Below are 19,637 nucleotides of genomic sequence, written 5' to 3' on the forward strand. Positions count from 1 at the left end.
TGCTATCAAAATCAAAATGGCTGCTATTAAAATCAAAATGGCTGCTATTAAAAATCAAAATTGTGCAGTCAAAAATCAAAATTGCGCAGTCAAAAACCAAAATGTGCTATCCAAAATAAAATGGTTGATGTCAGCTATACCATTCAATATGACAAACTTAGGATGACTCAGTGGATATAACGACTGGGCGTTGCCCCACAATTGATATGCAATCAACTATAAATGACAGGAATTTTACTTCTGTCTACACTTTAACCTCCGCTGGCCTGTGTTACTACACAGATCAAGCGGGTAACATATATATAATTTTGGAATCAAATATCTATTGAGTCATCCTAAACCTTGCTAGGCGTGGCCTGCACATACTGCGGCAAAATATCAAAATATCAATACTTAGGGGAGGTAGCTTGAAATCTAGCTTTTATCCAAAACTGAGTTAAACAGCCAGTTATCAATGAACATATGGTAAATCCTATGGGAGTGGTTTCCAATTTGCAATTTTGGAAAAGCTCCCCCCTTTCGGATAGTTATATAAACTATCAAACAACGAAATTCAATCAATACATCATATGTTCAGATATTCTGCGCTGTAATAAGCCATCTAACTAAAGTGGTTATTAATAGTTACCAAGATGGCCTCTGGGGCGTATTCCTTTAGGCGTGGCCGCTTGTGATCATTCAGATGGCATGGATTCCCCTGTGAGCCCTCTTCTGCTGGTGATCTCCTGATCTGAATGAACTCTCTCATCTTATTCCCCTCACTACCTATGGCCCTGCCCAGGAGATTAAATCTTCCAGCCTATCACAAGGCAGTGGGAGTGATCAATGAGAGTTTTCTGTAACTAATCTTTAACCCAAGTGTAATCCTGGATTTCACCCTCTGGAGGTGCTGTTGGCTAACTGATAGCATTCTTACTGGGATATTTTGGAAAACTTGGAAACATTTTGACTATGTTTTATTATAGCCCTGTGAGGAAACGCGGAAAAGCCGCCGTGTGTGCCAAGAGCTAGGCGGCTGACTCCGCGTCCTACGCGGCGGTTTGCGCGCGTCTGGCGGTGTGGTGGAACACGGAATAGCTGCCGCATGTCCTGACAGCAAAGCGGCTGTTTGCATGCAGCAGCATGTGCTTGGTGTGGCTGGGTCTGTTAGTGCACCTAGACAGATGGAGAGCTATGCACGCGCGGGCCAGAATGCAGGACCTTTATACCAGCAGGGGAAGTGTCAGCTGATCAGGAAGGTCAGCTGACTCCTGTAGGACTCATGATTGGCTGAATGGTTCGGGCGGGGCAGCAGAGTCCAGCAACTATATATTCTGCTGCTTGTCAGTTGCTGGTTGTCTGCCATTGCTAACACTTGCGTGAAGGCACTCAGACCTTAGCTAGACCCGACAGTGTGCCAGAACCGGCTGGAGCTGGGAATCCACACTGAGTCAGAATCTTGATAGCTTAAAGTACTAATTGAATGGTATTATTTGCTAGACCAGTTCCAGGGTGTTGAGATCAAGGCCCTCACACCCCAGACTAGGAATACTGTGTATCTTCTGTGTATTCTCTAGACTAGTTCCAGGGTGTTGTGAATACGGACCTCACACCCAAGACTAGGGAACTGTATTGTCATTTATGTTATGCTCCAGACTAGTTCCAGGGTGTTGTGAATACGGACCTCACACCCAAGACTAGGGAACTGTATTATCATTTATGTTATGCTCCAGACTAGTTCCAGGGTGTTGTGAATACGGACCTCACACCCAAGACTAGGGAACTGTATTACCATTTGTTATGCTCCAGACTAGTTCCAGGGTGTTGTGAATACGGACCTCACACCCAGACTAGGTTGTGTTATTACTGTGTTACGTTAGCCCAGTTCAGGGCAAAGCCTTACATATTAGCAGCAGGGCTTCCTGCGTCCCAGCCTTGGTCCCTCGCTCAGGGGTCCACAGGCTACAGGAATATCACCCACCGCTCAGGGGTGAATTCCTCGGGAGTATAGGCCGCCAGCTCCGCTGGTGGTCTTTACTCAGAGTTGTTACTGTTGCACCAAACACTTACACTCTCCCTGGTGTCTAGAGGTTAGACATATCTGATTATTGACGATTCCGCAGATCCTCAATAATCGGGTATATCTGTATTCTTGGGGATACTGCGGATCGCCAAGGATCAGATTCTCTCTCTGGTTGCTGACACCGATCGTTACAGATTGCCAGACCTGTTAATGACACCCTCTCTCTGGTGTCACTCACGTTCTGTCCTTCCCTCTCCCTGTCTGACTCCTCCCCGTGGAGAGTCCAGACTACGGAAGGAACTTGTTGCTGAGACTGCAGTAAGGTCTGAATCACCTGCTCCACAGATGACCATTAGAGCTGTGTTATTTGTATCTCTGAGACTGCAGTAAGGTCTGAATCACCTGCTCCACAGATGACCATTAGAGCTGTGTTATTTGTATCTCTGAGACTGCAGTAAGGTCTGAATCACCTGCTCCACAGATGACCATTAGAGCTGTGTTATTTGTATCTCTGAGACTGCAGTAAGGTCTGAATCACCTGCTCCACAGGTGACCGTTAGAACTGTATTTATCTGTCTGTATCTTCCAGCCCCACTAGGGGGCCTTGTCATCTGAGTAGTGGCATTAATCGTTACAAGCCCCCAGTGAATAAATCAATGTTATAAAAATTCATATCTTATGGATAGCTGATCTGGATGGGATCACTGGTCATTATTCAGGATACAGTGACCTTTTCTATCATATCCAAGATAGATTTGATTTTATCCAAAATCATAGTGCCATATTTAAAAATTACCATGGATTTCTCTTTATAACACCTTATAAATGTCAGCAGAGTTTTATATCTCTATCCATTAAAATGATGGTCTATAATGCAACAAGGGTAACATTTCCATATCATCCTAGATATAGTCATTCAAAGAACGTTGATATTAACCCGTATACATTTTCACATTATGACTGGTTTGTCCAGCTATAAGAAAAATAAAGGTAACATTCTCACTTGATATGTCATAATACATATATGTGCTGTCTGCATTCTGAACTTAGATGGGGAATTGTAATATGACTTTATACCTTTTTAATATGAAAATCGTTGGCAGCAACCCAGTATATTTTTCCTAAGTCTTGTTTTTGTTTTAAAACTCAGTAACCTTTGGAAGCACAAATATTGTGAAAAACAAACCCCCATTCAAGGCTTCTTATGCATTCAATGTAGCCAGGTTTGAGCCATTGTATACAGATATTAGTCCACCCTTAGGCCCGGTTCACATTAGCGGTGGCCGTCCGGAATCGCCGTGCCGGAGCCGGACCGCTTTCAGAACGGACGCACGGCATGGCAATGAAAGCCTATGCGTCCGTTCACATGCGTCCGTTCTGCCGGACCGGAGCCGGACCGGATCCGGGCCGGATCCGGACTCCGGCGTCCGTTCTAACATGCGCTATTTTTTGGTCCGGCTCCTCCGGCAGCCGTATCCGGAGCGGAGCCGGACTGCACCATCCGGCCAATACAAAGCAATGAGAGCCGGAGAGCGCACAACACACTGGCTACAAAAACCGGACGTTCTACCCCACTTCCTATGCATTTTGGATGGGGACCACATGGGCCCAGCGAAGAGTGGGGCAGCAGCGATTTCATGCTGGAGCTCTTTTTGCCAGCAACATGTCTGATATGTCTGAAGGAGGCGAACAGAGAGAATTCCCAGGTTTACGAGTAAAAAATGCCTGGATCCATGGTCCCAACTGCAGTCTCTGTATCCACGGATGGTCTCCACACGTCCACCTGTCTCCAACAATGACCCCAGACCCTTCTGCTGACCTCCCAGACCCCAGGTAATTAAAAGGATGTTATCTCCTTAAGAAACCGGATCCGGACCGCAACCGTGTTCACACCGCACGGAAACCGGATGCAAACGGACCGGATCCGGACCGGATCCGGATAGGAACCGTACGGATCAGGTCCGGTCCGGATACGGTGCGGTCCGGACATCCGGTGCGGTTTTTACTAAACCGCAAGTGTGAACGGGGCCTTAAACAAAACCAGTTAAGATTTATCTCTTTCATTGTTCAAGTAAGGTGAATGGGATTACCTATTGCAAACATTACAGCAGCTGGCTGCCTGTTACTAATAGCTAACCTCACTTTAGAGACACAGATTGTGCAATTCAGCATTACAGGATACATTAAAATAAGCCATATATATTTCTAAATATTCAATGCACCTATGTTAACTATAATAACCATGATCATCAGAAAGTCTTTGTCTCCTGTACCTTAGGGGTAGGAAATATTAGATTTTATTCCTATTTGATCATGTACAGTTCGGTTTATCGGAAAAACGTTATTCCGTCCTATGGAAATCTCGACAACAGTCTGAATGCCTTGGCTGCACATTTTATACAGGAGCTGCAATTTACCACATGAAAAACCTAAATATAAAACTTAAAGTGAAACGAATATGGGAGCTACCATTACTGGCTTTAAAAAGAGAGACAGGAAACCAGAATACAGGCATGGGAGGAGTGCAGTGGTGTCGCTCACAATAACGTTAGATGCTGACTTTGCTTTGCCATATTTGGACCATCTCATGCATATCCTGTGTTAGCTTCCCATATGTTAAATGACTATGCAAAATAGAACCCGGACTACTAGTGTGCTAACATTGGGGCCGAAAGTTCAGTAACATGAATATGGCGTCCCACCCCACCCAGCTTTAGTGCAAGTGTGACCCTAGCCCAAGAGCCAGTGTGCAGATCAGAGTCTTGGCTGTGGCAGGTCTTGGGATTGTCACATCACAACAGGCCACGGAGCCACACGTGGTAGCCTAGCATAGAAAGGGTTCTCTGGTCACCAGTCTTCAGATCCCGTTAGCCAGTACACCAGTCACACACTAATTCAGGCAACAGTCTGATAAAAATGTAATAAACAAAATTGTTCAATGAATAAAAAACCTGCACCTAACCACAATGTCCGGCAACACCCACACAGTCTCTGGCCACAGTATATTATGCCAAGCCCTCCCATAGTCACACTAGTTAAAGGACACCTAAAGAGAGAGGTACAGTGGTGTGAAAAACTATTTGCCCCCTTCCTGATTTCTTATTCTTTTGCATGTTTGTCACACTTAAATGTTTCTGCTCATCAAACACCGTTAGCTATTAGTCAAAGATAACATAATTGAACACAAAATGCAGTTTTAAATGATGGTTTTTATTATTTAGTGAGAAAAAAAACTCAAAACCTACATAGCCCTGTGTGAAAAAGAAATTGCCCCCTGAACCTAATAACTGGTTGGGCCACCCTTGGCAGCAATAACTGCTATCAAGCGTTTGCGATAACTTGCAACGAGTCTTTTACAGCGCTCTGGAGGAATTTTGGCCCACTCATCTTTGCAGAATTGTACACCTCTATTTACTTTAGTGGGAATTTTATAGCTTCAGGATTCAAAACATCAAAACCTCTGTGCTCCATCATTTGTAAATTCATAAATTTCCCTGAATAACTCCAAATCCAAAGTAAGGTGTGATGGCGGCGGTTCCCGTCCGGGACTCCTCCTTCTGGAGCACGTGTGTCAGTAAGCATGTGGGATATTGGCAAAGTGTATCTGTAACAGGAAAGAAGACAGTCTCAAACAAACCTTAAAGCCCGCCCACCTCCATGGTTTATTATAGGAATCCCTCCCTTCCCCTCCCTGTTATCACACACACCCCACAGCGGGGGCTATGCTGGCCTGCTCCTCCTCCCACTCCTGATCTCCTCCTCCTCTCCTGATCATGTGACATCATGTGTAAGTAGCACAGAGCGAGTGGCTGCTGAAAGGAAGAGGAGACACAAGGCAGCAGGATCAGGTAAGTATAGTTACATAGTTGCGCACCCTAATTCTCTGCCGGGGAGGGGGTATTGGTGTGTTGGGGGGCAGGGCCATCTGCAGGGTGGCACTCACAGTATTCAGCAGTCCACCAGTATGACAAATGTGAGTGCCAACCTCTGATATACCAGCATTGTTTTCAATCCTGCAGAGGGGGCGACCCAGTGGAAGATTTAGACATTAGACAAGTATATTGAGAAGCCATTCCAGTATCATCGCGTGGCGTTTTTATACCCTGGTGTAAATTTGTTTGTTGTCCTGAGCATCTGTTGTTATGCCCCTGCATGTTGTCATGTAAATTAACTCTTAATTATTCACAATTTTATAAATACCTTAATTTTAACCCTTCGGTTCTGAGAAAAGTTTCCTCTGGGGGTGGAGTCATGGCCAAGTTCCTGCCTATCACCATTCCAATTAACATGCAAGGGATGGGGGGGGGGGTGAGTGAGGAGGGGAGCTTGCATAGCTATCAGAGTAAGGAGAAGGGTTATCCGTAATATGTTGGCGCTTTATAAATACAATAAATAATAATAAAGTATTCTACATGTGGGAGCCTCGGGGACAGCAAGGTCTCATGATCACCACGGGTTCCTTTAAAACTAAGGTATTTAACAAATAGGTATTTAACTCAACTTACTTCATTATAGAGGAGGGGCCAGACACATTTTGCTGCAAAATTTCCAAATAGTTTGCTGTGGAATTTGGAGGCCCTTGTGGGAATATGGCCCGAGTATAAAATTACATTTTTGAAAATAATCAAAGGTGGAATTTTGGCAAGAGAACATATTTTTGAACCCAAGGAATTTAGATTTCATTAGCATGGGGTCCACCCCATTATTGTTATTATTATTGATTGTATTTATAAATCGCCAACACATTATGCAGCACTGAACAATAGATAAACAGGGATACAGATAACAAGGTACAAGATCATGCAACAGAGATTAAGTCTAAAGTTTCATACCTTGGGCATTTTTTGAGCGATTCTTCCGAAGACCGGCACTTTTTTGAGCAATGAGCAATCATTTCTGCGATCTTGCGATGTGGGTACATGCACGCGATTACACGAATGACCCTTTGCAACACATGGCGATTATGACCATCACCACGGATTGCACTTTTAGGATCCCCGATGACTCCTGCGCTGAGTACTACAATCATATAACCTCTTGTCCTCACCCATCGTGTGCCATTGTGTGTTCCTGCGTGTCAGAAGAAGGATCGGGGAGCGCTCTTCCTCCGGTGGCATCGATGTGAGGTTCTCCGATCCATCTTCAGCTGAGCTTAGAGACCACATAGATCAAATCCAAGTCAGTCTGCAGGAAGGTACCCAATGAAGGGGTGCATGATCAAGCTAGATACACTGGAGGGGAGGACCCTGCCAAAGCCTTACAATCTGAAGGGTAATACAGTTCTTTATAGTCCATAAGTTTGTGGGTACTTGGAAAAAGGAAGGGCAGTAAAGATTTGCCCTGTAAAGAGCACCCTTTTTTAAGTTATGGAGGGAAGAAGGCAGAGTAAAGTGGAACTGAAGATCTTACAAAAACAAAGAGTTCCACTTAACTGGGGCTTCGGCCAGCCCCTCGCAGCCTTCCTGCGCTATTAGCACAGGATGCTATAGCGGGCAGCAACACGAAGAACTATGCATTTCCCGGGACGTGTAGGCAACATTGCCGTTGACTTGTACGTAACGAAACTAGCTGGCGGCAGAGGAATGGAGGAGCGTGGAGGACCGGCGCAGGACAGGAAGGCTGCAGGGGGCTGGCAGAAGCCCCTGCTAAGTGAAACTCCTTGTTTCTTTAAGATTTTCAGTCCCCCCCCTACCATGCATGTGGTGTAAATCCTAGGGGTGAAGGTAAAATTTGGCTTCTCAGGCAAAAAGAGTTTAGGCGTACATGTAGTTTTTGTAGAAAGTAGCTGGTGGACAGAAGAGGTGTAAAACCACAATATTTTCACAGGAAAACTTCTTAGATGTAGGTGTCTATGTGGCTTGGGGCTCTGTAGGCAAGCGCAGCTTCTCATTTATTTTTTAATTCAAAAAGTTTAGTTCTACTGGTAACTTAACTTATCAACGGGATGTGTCACACTGACCTGCTTCAGTTTTCAAAACTTAAAATCCTATTGTTCAAAATTATGTAATTAAATTTTAATTCAATTACATCATTTTAAACAATAGTTTGTGTGCATGCAGCTACGCTATATGACACTCTTCCCACCTCTCTGTCTTTGGGCTCTCTTTAAGCTTTCCTCTATTTTTCAAAGGCAAACAGGCTGGTATGACCTTGCCAGGGGATCCACATGCTCATTTTTTTTTCTGCAGAAACTCCAACCGACAAGCCTGCTGTATTAGGCTAGTATACTTATTATACTTATATTATACTTATATTAAAATATTTACATACAGCTGTGCGTGATTGGCTGCATACCCAAGACAACACTTTACACAGAGTCCAGGTCTTAACATCATAAAGAAATATGATTATTCATTGTGCATATAGAGGTGGCAGTTATTCAGGGCAGCCAATTAGATTTGTTTATTATTATTACTATTTGTATTATTATTATTTATTGGATTTACAGTATATAGGGCCAACATATTACGCAGTACTGTACAATACACAGGATAACAGACATGATAACAGGGGTGACCGACAAGCAACAACACAACAGGTAATAAGCAATAAGATACACAACATAAAATAAGTTTACTGAAGTCAGATCAATAAAATCTGGTTTATGATGACTGTAAGATACTATACTGTTTCCATTATTTTTTAGGATAAGACACAAGTGTTATTATTGTGTCAGCAGTTCTTTATTCTACACATATAATAATAGCAGCACTGTCTGATTCTTTCCAGGTATCCCTAGGTCAGGGGGAGCTTGTGCTGAGGTATGTAACATTTATTTATTTATTTAACTGTGTGCGGACCAACGCAGTTGAAATTTACTTCCTGCATGTGGCTGCGCGGATCTGACAGGATGTAGATTTCAGTTTCCCTGCCACACAGTCCTGCTGCTCCCACAGATTGTGCCGTTTTCTCCCCACTGCAATACACTCGCCCTGCGGTCTCTATGACGGCATAGCACTGTGAGCTGGGCAGGAGCCCCTTTCACTGGCTCCTGACCCTGTCATCACTGTAAGCCAATCCCATTGGCTTACTGTACATTGATTAACAGGGTCAGGAAGCAATTAAAGCGGCTCCTGACAGGCTCATAGCAGTCTGCTGTCATAAGGACAGCAGAGAGAGGGACCTGTGGTGGGGACAGAAAGGCGTAACCGGCGGGAGCGGTGGAGTTTTGCGGTGATTCGTTGGGAGGCGGTGGTTTACCGTGCCAGCAGTCTCTGATCCTTAAGGGGGCAGATACTGCTAGTATGGAAATGGTTAACATTGCATTTTTATTGAGAGAAAATCAGGATTTTAGTATTTGGTTGGCATTATTTTCTGTGCGTTCTTCAGAGCATAATTGAATTCCTTTTCATAAGGGTATACAGGCCTGAAGATAGTGCAATAGAGTGTTAGAGATATGGGGTAGTTTATGTTTAATACTATTCCAGACTTCAGAGATGTTGGAGTTGGAGAAAAGTATGGTATTCAGATAGAGGTAGGTGGAAACGTTCTCTGATCTCTGGGTAGGGCTTGAATTTGGATTTGGTAGGTCAGGTGTTTAAGGTCTGAAATTCCAGCATTGCTCCATTTGCAATATTTTCTACCAGGCATGGAACCATAGTTAAAGGGAGCTCACTTCACTTCCTGTTTCTGCCCAGTGCCGCCCACAGACTTCTGCCACCTGAGGAAGTTGCCTCACTTGGCATCATGGGTGGACCGGGCCTGTACATAATGCTTAATCAATGTGGCTGTAATCAAAGATCAAGAAATCAGTGCCAATAATATGTGTAATGGCCGCTCATATTATAATGTGTGTGTTGCTTTATGCTGCACTGTAGCTCGGGTGTTACAGAGTGGGAAGTAGTTCACTGAAAGAGAAGCCACTAGCAGAATATTGGTAAAATTACCGATATGCTACTACTGGGCACTGGCTAATACCGATAGTAGAATATAAATAATGTTACCGATATTGTATTATCACTCTACCTAACCTTCTCACTCTAACCTTCCCTCTACCTACTCCTAACACTAACCTACCCCGCCAATATCTGCACTGCAGTCTCCGCCCCTAAAGTGTCCCTCCCCCTCAGAGATGGGTTAAAGAGAACCTGAGGTGGGATTTTATTATGATAGTGAGGCACAGAGGCTGGTTGTGCACACTAGCACCAGCCTCTGTTGCCCCATGGTGTGCCTCCAGGACCCCCCTGTGCGCCGCTATACCCCCCGCAGTGCTAGCGACACACAGCGTGTCGCCAGCACAATGTTTACCTAAGCGCTGTCTGTTAGCGCCGCTCCCCCGCCTTCTCTGTATCGGCGCTACCCGCCCGCGTCCCTTCCCTCTCACTGATTGGAGGGAAGTGACGCGGGCGGGTAGCTCCGATATGGAGGAGGCGGGGGAGCGGTGCTGACAGACAGGCGAGAGGTAAACATTGTGCTGGCGACACGCTGTGTGTCGCTAGCACTGCGGGGGGTATAGCGGCGCACAGGGGGGTCCTGGAGGCACACCATGGGGCAACAGAGGCTAGTGTTAGTGTGCACAACCAGCCTCTGTGCCCCACTAACATAAGTAAATCCCACCTCGGGTTCTCTTTAAGAGGTAATAATGCCCCAGGCAAGGTAGTAGATTTGGGGCCTTGTGGTCCTTTTGGTAAGCTGAAGTGGAGAGAGGTCAGAGAAGGTGGCAAGTGATCCCATTGACAACCCACTAGGCCCCAAGCACCTGCCTAGGTTGCCTGTTGGATGATCCTGCTCTGCCTATATCTGCCCCGATCATGCCCAGTATTTGTCACCGCTAAATTTCATTTATCGCATGCACCTCCTGCACCCAAATTATACACTGGACCCCACTAGGTCTATGCGGGGCACAAATTAGCTGCTTGGGTGGGAACTTAACCTGACTGTACTGTTTATGGACTGGAGGCCTCTGCACATGTAACCATAGCTCCCACCTGTCCATCTTCCCTCCTCATTCGTCCCTCTCTCTATGCAAATATATGTATTTCTCTACTAAACAATGTGCCTGATTGACTCTAAACTTTAATCCCATCCTTTACATTGATATTTTACTAATTATAAAATGTTACTATGAAGGAAAATGAACCAGGATAGAAAGGACCAGTGTGGTTTGAATTGTAAAACAACATATTTTTCTTATGAAATCTTTATGGTATGTGTGACTAGGGGTGTGACAGGGGCGTGATCAGGGGTTTGGCAGGGGCGTGGCTTAAGTGTCCCTCTTTCTAATCTCAAAAAGTTGGGAGGTATGCATGTAACACTCGCTGCCCCTGTTCTGTCTGTCTTCTGTTACTTCTTACAAGAGCCTCTGTGTGCTTCCCGCCAGGTGCTGCCGCAGGCCAGAGAGATGGAAGCAGTCACCGTACCAGATGAGGGCACCAGAGAGGGTAAACTGCTCCAGAAGGAGAACAAACCAGATCACGAGTACCAGGAAATGGAAGATTCCTCATCGGTGAGCCCAGATCCTGGCCTGCACAATAAAATACAGATTTCTAAGCAAATAGGGCGATTTTAGTTATATTGGGAAAAGTGTGTTAAAAAGGCGACATTTACAATCGTTGTTAGACAGTCATGTTTTCATTTTGATGAGTTTTCAAACAGGAAGAAATGAAATAGTATTTGTGGCAGGGACAAAACAAGGGGAGCGTTTCCACTTGTTCTAATAACCTCCTGAGGCCTTAGAGTGCACTGAGCACCAGTAATAAAAATGTTTTTAAATGAGCCCATGAGGGAGATTCTTAAAGGATACCCGAAGTGACATGTGACATGGGTATGTACAGTGCCTAGCATACAAATAACTAGGCTGTGTTCCTTTTTTTTCTATCTCTGCCTTAAAGAGTTAAAGATCAGGTATGTAAGTGGCTGACTCAGTCCTGACTCAGACAGGAAGTGACTACAGTGTGACCCTCACTGATATGACATTCCAACTATAAAACACTTTCCTAGCAGAAAATGGCTTCTGAGAGCAGGAGAGAGATAAAGAGGGTCAATAGTTCATAGATTTTTTTTAGCACAGGCATACTTCAATGAATGTGTCATTGAGCAAAAACAATAAAACAGTTAAAACTTAAAAAGTAGATTTAAACATAAAATAAAACTGTGGAATATCTTAAAAAGTAATTTTTAGTAGAAGGAAGAGAGATACAATCGTTTATTTCATTTTTTTATTTTCGCTTTGGGTGTCCTTTAAAGAGAACCCGAGGTGTGTTTAAAGAATGTTATCTGCATACAGAGGCTGGATCTGCCTATACAGCCCAGCCTCTGTTGCTATCGCAAACCCCACTAAGGTCCCCCTGCACTCTGCAATCCCTCATAAATCACAGCCGTGCTGTGAGGCTGTGTTTACATCTGTAGGGTCAGTCTCAGCTGCTCCCCCGCCTCCTGCATAGCTCTGGTCCTTTCCCCCGTCCCTTCCCCCCAATCAGCAGGGAGGGAAGGGATGCAGGCAGGGACCGGAGTTCTGCAGGAGGCGGGGAGAGCAGCAGACTGACACTATAGAGATAAACACAGCCAGCTCTGACAAGCTGTTTGTCAGCAGCATGGCTGTGATTTATGAGGGATTGCAGAGTGCAGGGGGACCTTAGGGGGGTTTGGGATAGCAACAGAGGCTGGGCTGTATAGGCAGATCCAGCCTCTGTATGCAGATAACATTCTTCGGGTTCTCTATAACACAGTATACCGCTGGCTGCGGTTATGTCTTACTAAAGTATGTGGTCAAATCAGAACCTTACAAACCTATGGCCTGATCCTATACTTTCCCATAGCTTACAGGGTACCGGAGATGATGATAATGGCTATATCTATACTTGCTGGGGGCTTCCTACAGCCCCATGAGGTGCGTGGCCCCCCTCACCATCTCTCTAGCCACTCTGTTGTCTTCTAATCCCCCCCCCCCCCCCCCCCCCCCCCCCCCGGGTAATTTGGCCAGTCACAGACTGTTGTGAGCTTTTGCTGAGCGTGACGGGGTATGCGCAGAAGAACCTGGCCGGCCACATTACTGGGGGGATAGGAAGAAAACAGTGTGGCCGGACAGCACGGCGAGGGAGCCCACACATCTCATGGGGCTGGAGGACGCCCCAGGTAAGTATAAATACAGCCATTATTGTCATCTCAGGTTCCCTTTAAAGCGGAATATAACCCTGCATTTCAACTTTGCTCTAAAACATTATTTACAGCATATTATATGCAACCAGCATTTTTTTTACTAGACCAGCATTGGAAGGGTTAAACACAGAGGTTTAAAGTTCCGTGGAGAGATATGCAGAAGTTCAGATAGTTACATTCTATTTAGTTATATGTATCTATTGAGAAATGTTACACACTCTTTGGCTGTCCTCCAACTCCTTCTCAGTAAGAGAGATGAGTCACATTCAACACTTAGATACATTTATGTAAACAAAATGTATCTATGTCAGCTTCGGATGCGTCTGCAGAAATCTACAGGAACTTTAAAGCCCTGTGTAACCCTTCCAATGCTGGTCTAGTAAAAAAAAAATGCTGGTTGCATATAATATACTGTAAATAATGTTTTAGAGCAAAGTTGAAATGCAGGGTTATATTCCGCTCTAAGGTGTGTTCACACACCAATACCCATCACTCCTAATGATTGTGCATACGTTGTTCTTCAGCTATGGCTAAGCAGTGTGTACTGTTCAGGGCTGTGCCGAGGCAGAGGAGAGAGAGGCTCCAGCCTCAGGGCACAGTGTAGGAGGGGGAGCAGGGCCTGGCTGAGGCAGAGGCGAAAGAGGCTCCAGCCTCAGGAAGCAGTGTATGAGGGGGTGCAGGGCGGGGCTGAGGCAGAGGAGAGAGAGGCTCCAGCCTCAGGGCACAGTTTTATTAGGGAGTGCAGGGCCTGGCCGAGGCAGAGGCGAGAGGCTCCAGCCTCAGGGTGCAGTTTAGGAGGAGGCGCACAACTCACTCAGCTATCATTCCCCTATTGTGTTTGATGCAGAGTTAAATAAGAAAAGGGGATACATGGCAGTGACTTCAAGCCAGATAACTAGAGATTAAGGTGTTGGGGGCCCTGGGGCGCCTCTTAGACTAAAGGTGGCCATACACTCATTAGATTAGCAGCAGATAGATCATCGGATAGATTTCTGATCTATCTGATGTGTTTAGGAACATTTTTTGCTAGGAACAGATTTCCAATAGATTTCAGTATGAAATCTATTGAAAATCGATCTGATGGCATTTTTTTGCCTTTAGATTTCCATTAGGTCCAATGCAAACTGATAAGCAATCTCAACAGATCGACCTAGATTTTGCAGCATGTCAGATCGATTGAGATAGATCGGTCGGTCAGTTGGTCAGTTGGTCAGTTGGTCAAAAGGTGGTTGGATAGTGTAATGGTGAAAGGCTCTGCCTCTGACACAGAAGACCAGGGTTCGAATCTCTGCTCTGCCTGTTCAGTAAGCCAGCACCTATTCAGTAAGGAGTTCTTTGGGCGAGACCCCCAACACGGCTACTGCCTACTGAGTGCGCTCTAGTGGCTGCCTCATAAGTGCTTTGAGTCTGACAGGAGAAAAGTGCTATACAAAAAAAGGAATTATTAAAAAAAAAAGGATTTGCGATCGATCGAATCGGCTCAGTGTATGGGCCCCTTAATAGCAATCAGTGTGTGACGGGTGGGAGGGGTGGAGGGGTGCATTTTGGTGGCTCAGCCTTGGGTGCTGGAGGACCTTGTCCCAGCTCTGGCACTGTTCAGTGGAGAGGGGAGAAGGGATTATGGGGGCGGGGCACGACTGAGTGGCTTCAGGCTAGCAGAGGCAGTAGGTTACAATGTGTTTGCTGATTGTTAGTTGTCTAGAGATCCAGTGTTTGTCTTTGTAAGGTGGCCATACACTTATAGATTTGCATCAGATTCGACCATCAGATAGATTTCTGCCAGATGCCTGTCAAGTAGAATCTGACAGGAATCTATCTGATGTGTGCCATACACTAGGAACAGATTTCCAATAGATTTCATTCTGAAATATATTGGAAATCGATCTAAATGCATTATTGGACCATTAGATCCAATGCAACACTATGGGCCATTGCAGATCGACCTAGATTTTCCATCCTGTCAGATAGATCAAATCGATTGAAATCGTCTGCAAATCGTTCGATCGATAGATTTGATAGAATCGATTTCTGATCGATCGATGGCTGAAATATGCAGTGCATGGGCCCCTTTACGCATTACATGACACTATTAACAGTTTCCCTACCTGTCATGCTGTAATCTCATCAAGAATGGGCAGTTAACTATTTAAAATACTATTGGAAAAAAAAATTGTACAACTGAACATACATCTGTACACATATTTAGTACATTGCTCCCAGATTCAAATTCAATGTAAATTACTTTTTTTCTATCTTGTCACTCACAGTAGGTTATATAAATGTTACAGATATGACAGGTTCTGGTCTAGTTCATCTCCTCATGGGGGATTCTCAATATCTTTTTCCTCTAGAGAAGCACTCTCTGGAAAGGACCTCCACAAACATAATATACAGTTTAATACAGTGAAAAAGACAGCCCCTTATTGACATAGATAATTTAGCAATGAAAACAGGTTTAATGGCGAAAAATACATTTAAACATTGCTTTTATTAAAGTGACAAATTGATCAGCAGAGAGAATAGTCATTAATTATATAAAAGATAAATACACCACAATATGATTGCTAACTATACAATGGGCACCCTAACCCGAGGTGGGTTTGTGAAATCATATTAGGACAGTGAGGCCTGTTCTGTATACAATGACCAGCCTCTGTGTCCTTCCATTATAGGCTAGTGATGCATCTGTATAGCATTCAGCCAAGAGCTGTCACTCGAGGAATTGAGTCCTGATCCCCGAGTATGACAGAACTCTTCCATATGCTCTCCTTTATCACCGTACTAGTGACAGCTGTCGGGGTAGGCAGGGCTTGCAGGGCTTGCAGCAGGAAAAATGGGCGCATGCGGCGAGTGGACCAATTGGGCGCCGTCATAGACGCCAATACAAAATAGCAATCTTTGGGTGCCAGAGCGGAAATTTTGGCGCCCGATATATAGCGGGCATTGATACAGACAGCAACCTCCATCCCAGAACCAGCATGTAACACCATATGTGAGCGCAGTCAAGCCCTGGAGCTGCCAGCCTGCCACCCCCAAGAGCCTGTCTCCAACTGCTCTGAAACTATGTCAGCACAGACGCAGCAGGGATGGATGAGGCTGCCTGCGTTCTGCTGCGGGGAAAGACTCTGCGGGAGGAGGGGGGAGGCTGAGACTGCTTCTCTGCCACTGCTGCGCCTGCCCAACACAGGGATGGATGCGGCTGCCTGCGTTCTGCTGCGGGGACAGACTCTGCGGGAGGAGGGGGAGGCTGAGACTGCTTCTCTGCCACTGCTGCGCCTGCCCAACACAGGGATGGATGCGGCTGCCTGCGTTCTGCTGCGGGGAAAGACTCTGCGGGAGGAGCGGGGAGGCTGAGACCGCTTCTCTGCCACTGCTGCGCCTGCCCAACACAGGGATGGATGCGGCTGCCTGAGTTATGCTGCGGGGACGGACTCTGCGGGAGGAGGGGGAGGCTGAGACTGCTTCTCTGCCACTGCTGCGCCTGCCCAACACAGGGATGGATGCGGCTGCCTGAGTTCTGCTGCGGGGAAAGACTCTGCGGGAGGAGGGGGGAGGGTTAGACAACTTCTCTGCCACTGCTGCGCCTGCCCAACACAGGGATGGATGCGGCTGCCTGAGTTCTGCTGTGGGGACGGACTCTGTGGGAGGAGGGGGGAGGCTGAGACCACTTCTCTGCCACTGCTGCGCCTGCCCAACACAGGGATGGAGGCGGCTGCCTGAGTTCTGCTGCGGGGACGGACTCTGCGGGAGGAGGGGGGAGGCTCAGACCACTTCTCTGCCACTGCTGCGCCTGCCCAACACAGGGATGGATGCGGCTGCCTGAGTTCTGCTGCGGGGAAAGACTCTGCGGGAGGAGGGGGAGGCTGAGACTGCTTCTCTGCCACTGCTGCGCCTGCCCAACACAGGGATGGATGCGGCTGCCTGAGTTCTGCTGCGGGGACAGACTCTGTGGGAGGAGGGGGGAGGCTGAGACCACTTCTCTGCCACTGCTGCGCCTGCCCAACACAGGGATGGATGCGGCTGCCTGAATTCTGCTGCGGGGAAAGACTCTGCGGGAGGAGGGGGGAGGGTTAGACAACTTCTCTGCCACTGCTGCGCCTGCCCAACACAGGGATGGATGCGGCTGCCTGAGTTCTGCTGCGGGGACGGACTCTGCGGGAGGAGGGGGAGGCTCAGACCACTTCTCTGCCACTACTGCATCTGCAAACACAGGGATGGAGGCGGCTGCCTGAGTTCTGCTGCGGGGACAGACTCTGCGGGAGGAGGGGGAGCTCCGGTCAGAGAGGCACGGGGGTGAGGAAGTTTAGCTTTGCCTATAGTAAAACATTGTTATTTAATACCAATATTTTATGTTTATAGTAAAATATTGGTATTCCATTACGATATTTTACTAAGTGCCTCTTTTCTTCCCGTGCGCCTTTATTTGTCATACCCAGGAGGGCCACCATCAGAATCCAATCAGATCTTGTGGGCCCCATACCAGGTATATTTCAGGGTCCTTCTGGGTCCCCCTGTGGAGTAACATTTTAGATCTGAGTATCAGAGCACTATTTGTACCTCCCTGAATACCGTACTAGAAAGGAAGGTGGAGATTAATAATGTCCAGGCTGCCCCGGATTTATGAAGGAGAAGGTCCTTGCTGCCGTTGTGGCGTGTGACTGCTGTGGTACATTATCTAATGCATTCACTTTTTCACAGACCCGGCTATGCTCTGATATGACCCCGACCACGACTTCCAACTGTTGCCACTTAGTAGTAAAGTGTTCTGTAGCTGGGCAAGTCCAGGATGTGAGGAAGGAGCTCCAGCATTCCGCAATGCCCTCCAGCTTTGGACACCTTAGTGAATGAGGCTGGTGGTACCACATATATTACCAGGTTGGGATGAGGTTTTTTTGGGGAAAACAAAAGTTTGCTTTCTTAAAACAGAAAGAATTTGCGATAATTCAGGTTGGAGTGACCTTGAGATGTCTCCCAGTGCATCACTGCTGAATATATGCAAATTAACCGTAGAGGTTTTTTTTTGTCTCCTAGGAGTCAGCTGAGGTCATGGAGAACCCTCAATACGTCTCCGTGGATCCTCTTTCTCGGGAGAAGCAGTCTGGGCCTCAGGCTCCACCCCCAGAGGAGGGATCATACAGTCTACTCATGTTACCAGCCCAGGAACCAGCACCGCCCAGTGTGGAGGGACTCTGAAGATGGAGGTGTTGGCATTGTTTGGAATACAACTATCAATCATTACCCAGACACCATAGCAAGGTCACCTGGTTTCATGCCACTGGTCATCTGATCGAGAGGGAAACACATGGAGATGATTGAATCGCAGCAAGATTAAAGATTTGGCATTGACTGAGCTGATCTGCTTAAAGAAGAGGCCCTCAAACATTCCCCGCTAATGTATATATGCAACCACTATGTATTTTAGTCACTTTCTTAATGCAACTATATCTATACAGCCAAAAATTACATATACTTTGTTCTCTTACAAAGTTATACTGTCTTCCTTTGGTTTTGGTTTAGCTCACCTTCTGAGACCTTTTGTGTGGCCACTGCTGGTGCTTAGCCCCGCCTCTTTCTGAATGGTTGCTGTGGCGCTTCTTTGGCACTCTGTATCTCCGCCCCATCTGGAAGGGGGTGGGGCTAAGTGCCAGAAATGGCCACATGAAGGGTCTCAGATGATGGTCGTAGGGGGGCCCAGAGCTGTGGAGGGCCCCAACCACTAACCTTCCCTTCCTCCCATACAGGGCACTATACTTAAGGTCCGGTGTTTTGTGGCTTCACTTGTTATGGGGATGGTGATCCTGATGGCTGCACTTGTTTTATGACCCTTGTGAGATGGGCCCTAAGGCCATGGAGGGCCCCAAGGGGATGCAATAGAAGGGGTTAGAACATTGGGGGGCCCCATCAAAGTTTTACTGGGGGGGGCTCCGGTCTCTCTATGGGGAGGATCGGGTTTGCGCATGACATCATGTGTGATCCTCCCCATAGTGAAGACCGGAGCTGTCTGGGGAGGCTGCGCCGATCGCTGGAGCCAGGGGGGGGGGGGGGGTAATGTATAAACGGGGGGATCGGGGGCTGCCGGAGACTTCTTCTACCTAGCCTAGTGCTGGCTAGAGGGTTAATAGCCATTTGAGACATTTATTTTAAAATCGGGAAAAAATTAACAACACCTCCTGAGCGGCGTAACGCTCAGGAGGTTAAGGTGCCCATACACGGTACAATAAAAACGTTAAATGGTTCTGTTTTTTTGACCAAAACAATTGAATTGGATGAAAGTTTAAAAGAATCTTTTTTTTTGATCAAGAAAAAAGAATCAAGTATCCCGTTTTTTTTTTTCAATAAAAATCCACTTGGACATGTTGGAAAAATCTTTATATTCGATCTAATGGAATAATCCAACAAAATTATCTAATCGAAAAAAAAATAAAAAAATTGTACCATGTATGGGCACCATTAGAGACAATGCCAGCTTCCTGACTGTCCTAGTGATCCTCTGGCTTCAGCAATGTCTGAATAATACACCTGGAACTAGCATGCGGTC

At 46.3% G+C, this 19,637-nt stretch overlaps 1 protein-coding gene across 1 annotated transcript in view; it reads left to right on the forward strand.

The window, feature by feature from the left end:
• LOC137561360 (uncharacterized) overlaps window positions 1-18,585 on the forward strand; it is a 122,987-nt gene extending 104,402 nt beyond the window's left edge. The window contains exons 6-8 of the mRNA XM_068272659.1: window positions 8,732-8,763; window positions 11,322-11,447; window positions 18,131-18,585. Of these exons, the coding sequence (XP_068128760.1) occupies window positions 8,732-8,763; window positions 11,322-11,447; window positions 18,131-18,292 (320 nt within the window). The 3' untranslated portion in view covers window positions 18,293-18,585. The remainder of the gene's footprint in view (window positions 1-8,731; window positions 8,764-11,321; window positions 11,448-18,130) is intronic.
• Window positions 18,586-19,637: the final 1,052 nt, after the last annotated feature.

The sequence above is a fragment of the Hyperolius riggenbachi genome, chromosome 1, assembly GCF_040937935.1.
Source record: "Hyperolius riggenbachi isolate aHypRig1 chromosome 1, aHypRig1.pri, whole genome shotgun sequence".
In the NCBI taxonomy this organism is placed as follows: Eukaryota; Metazoa; Chordata; class Amphibia; order Anura; family Hyperoliidae; genus Hyperolius; species Hyperolius riggenbachi.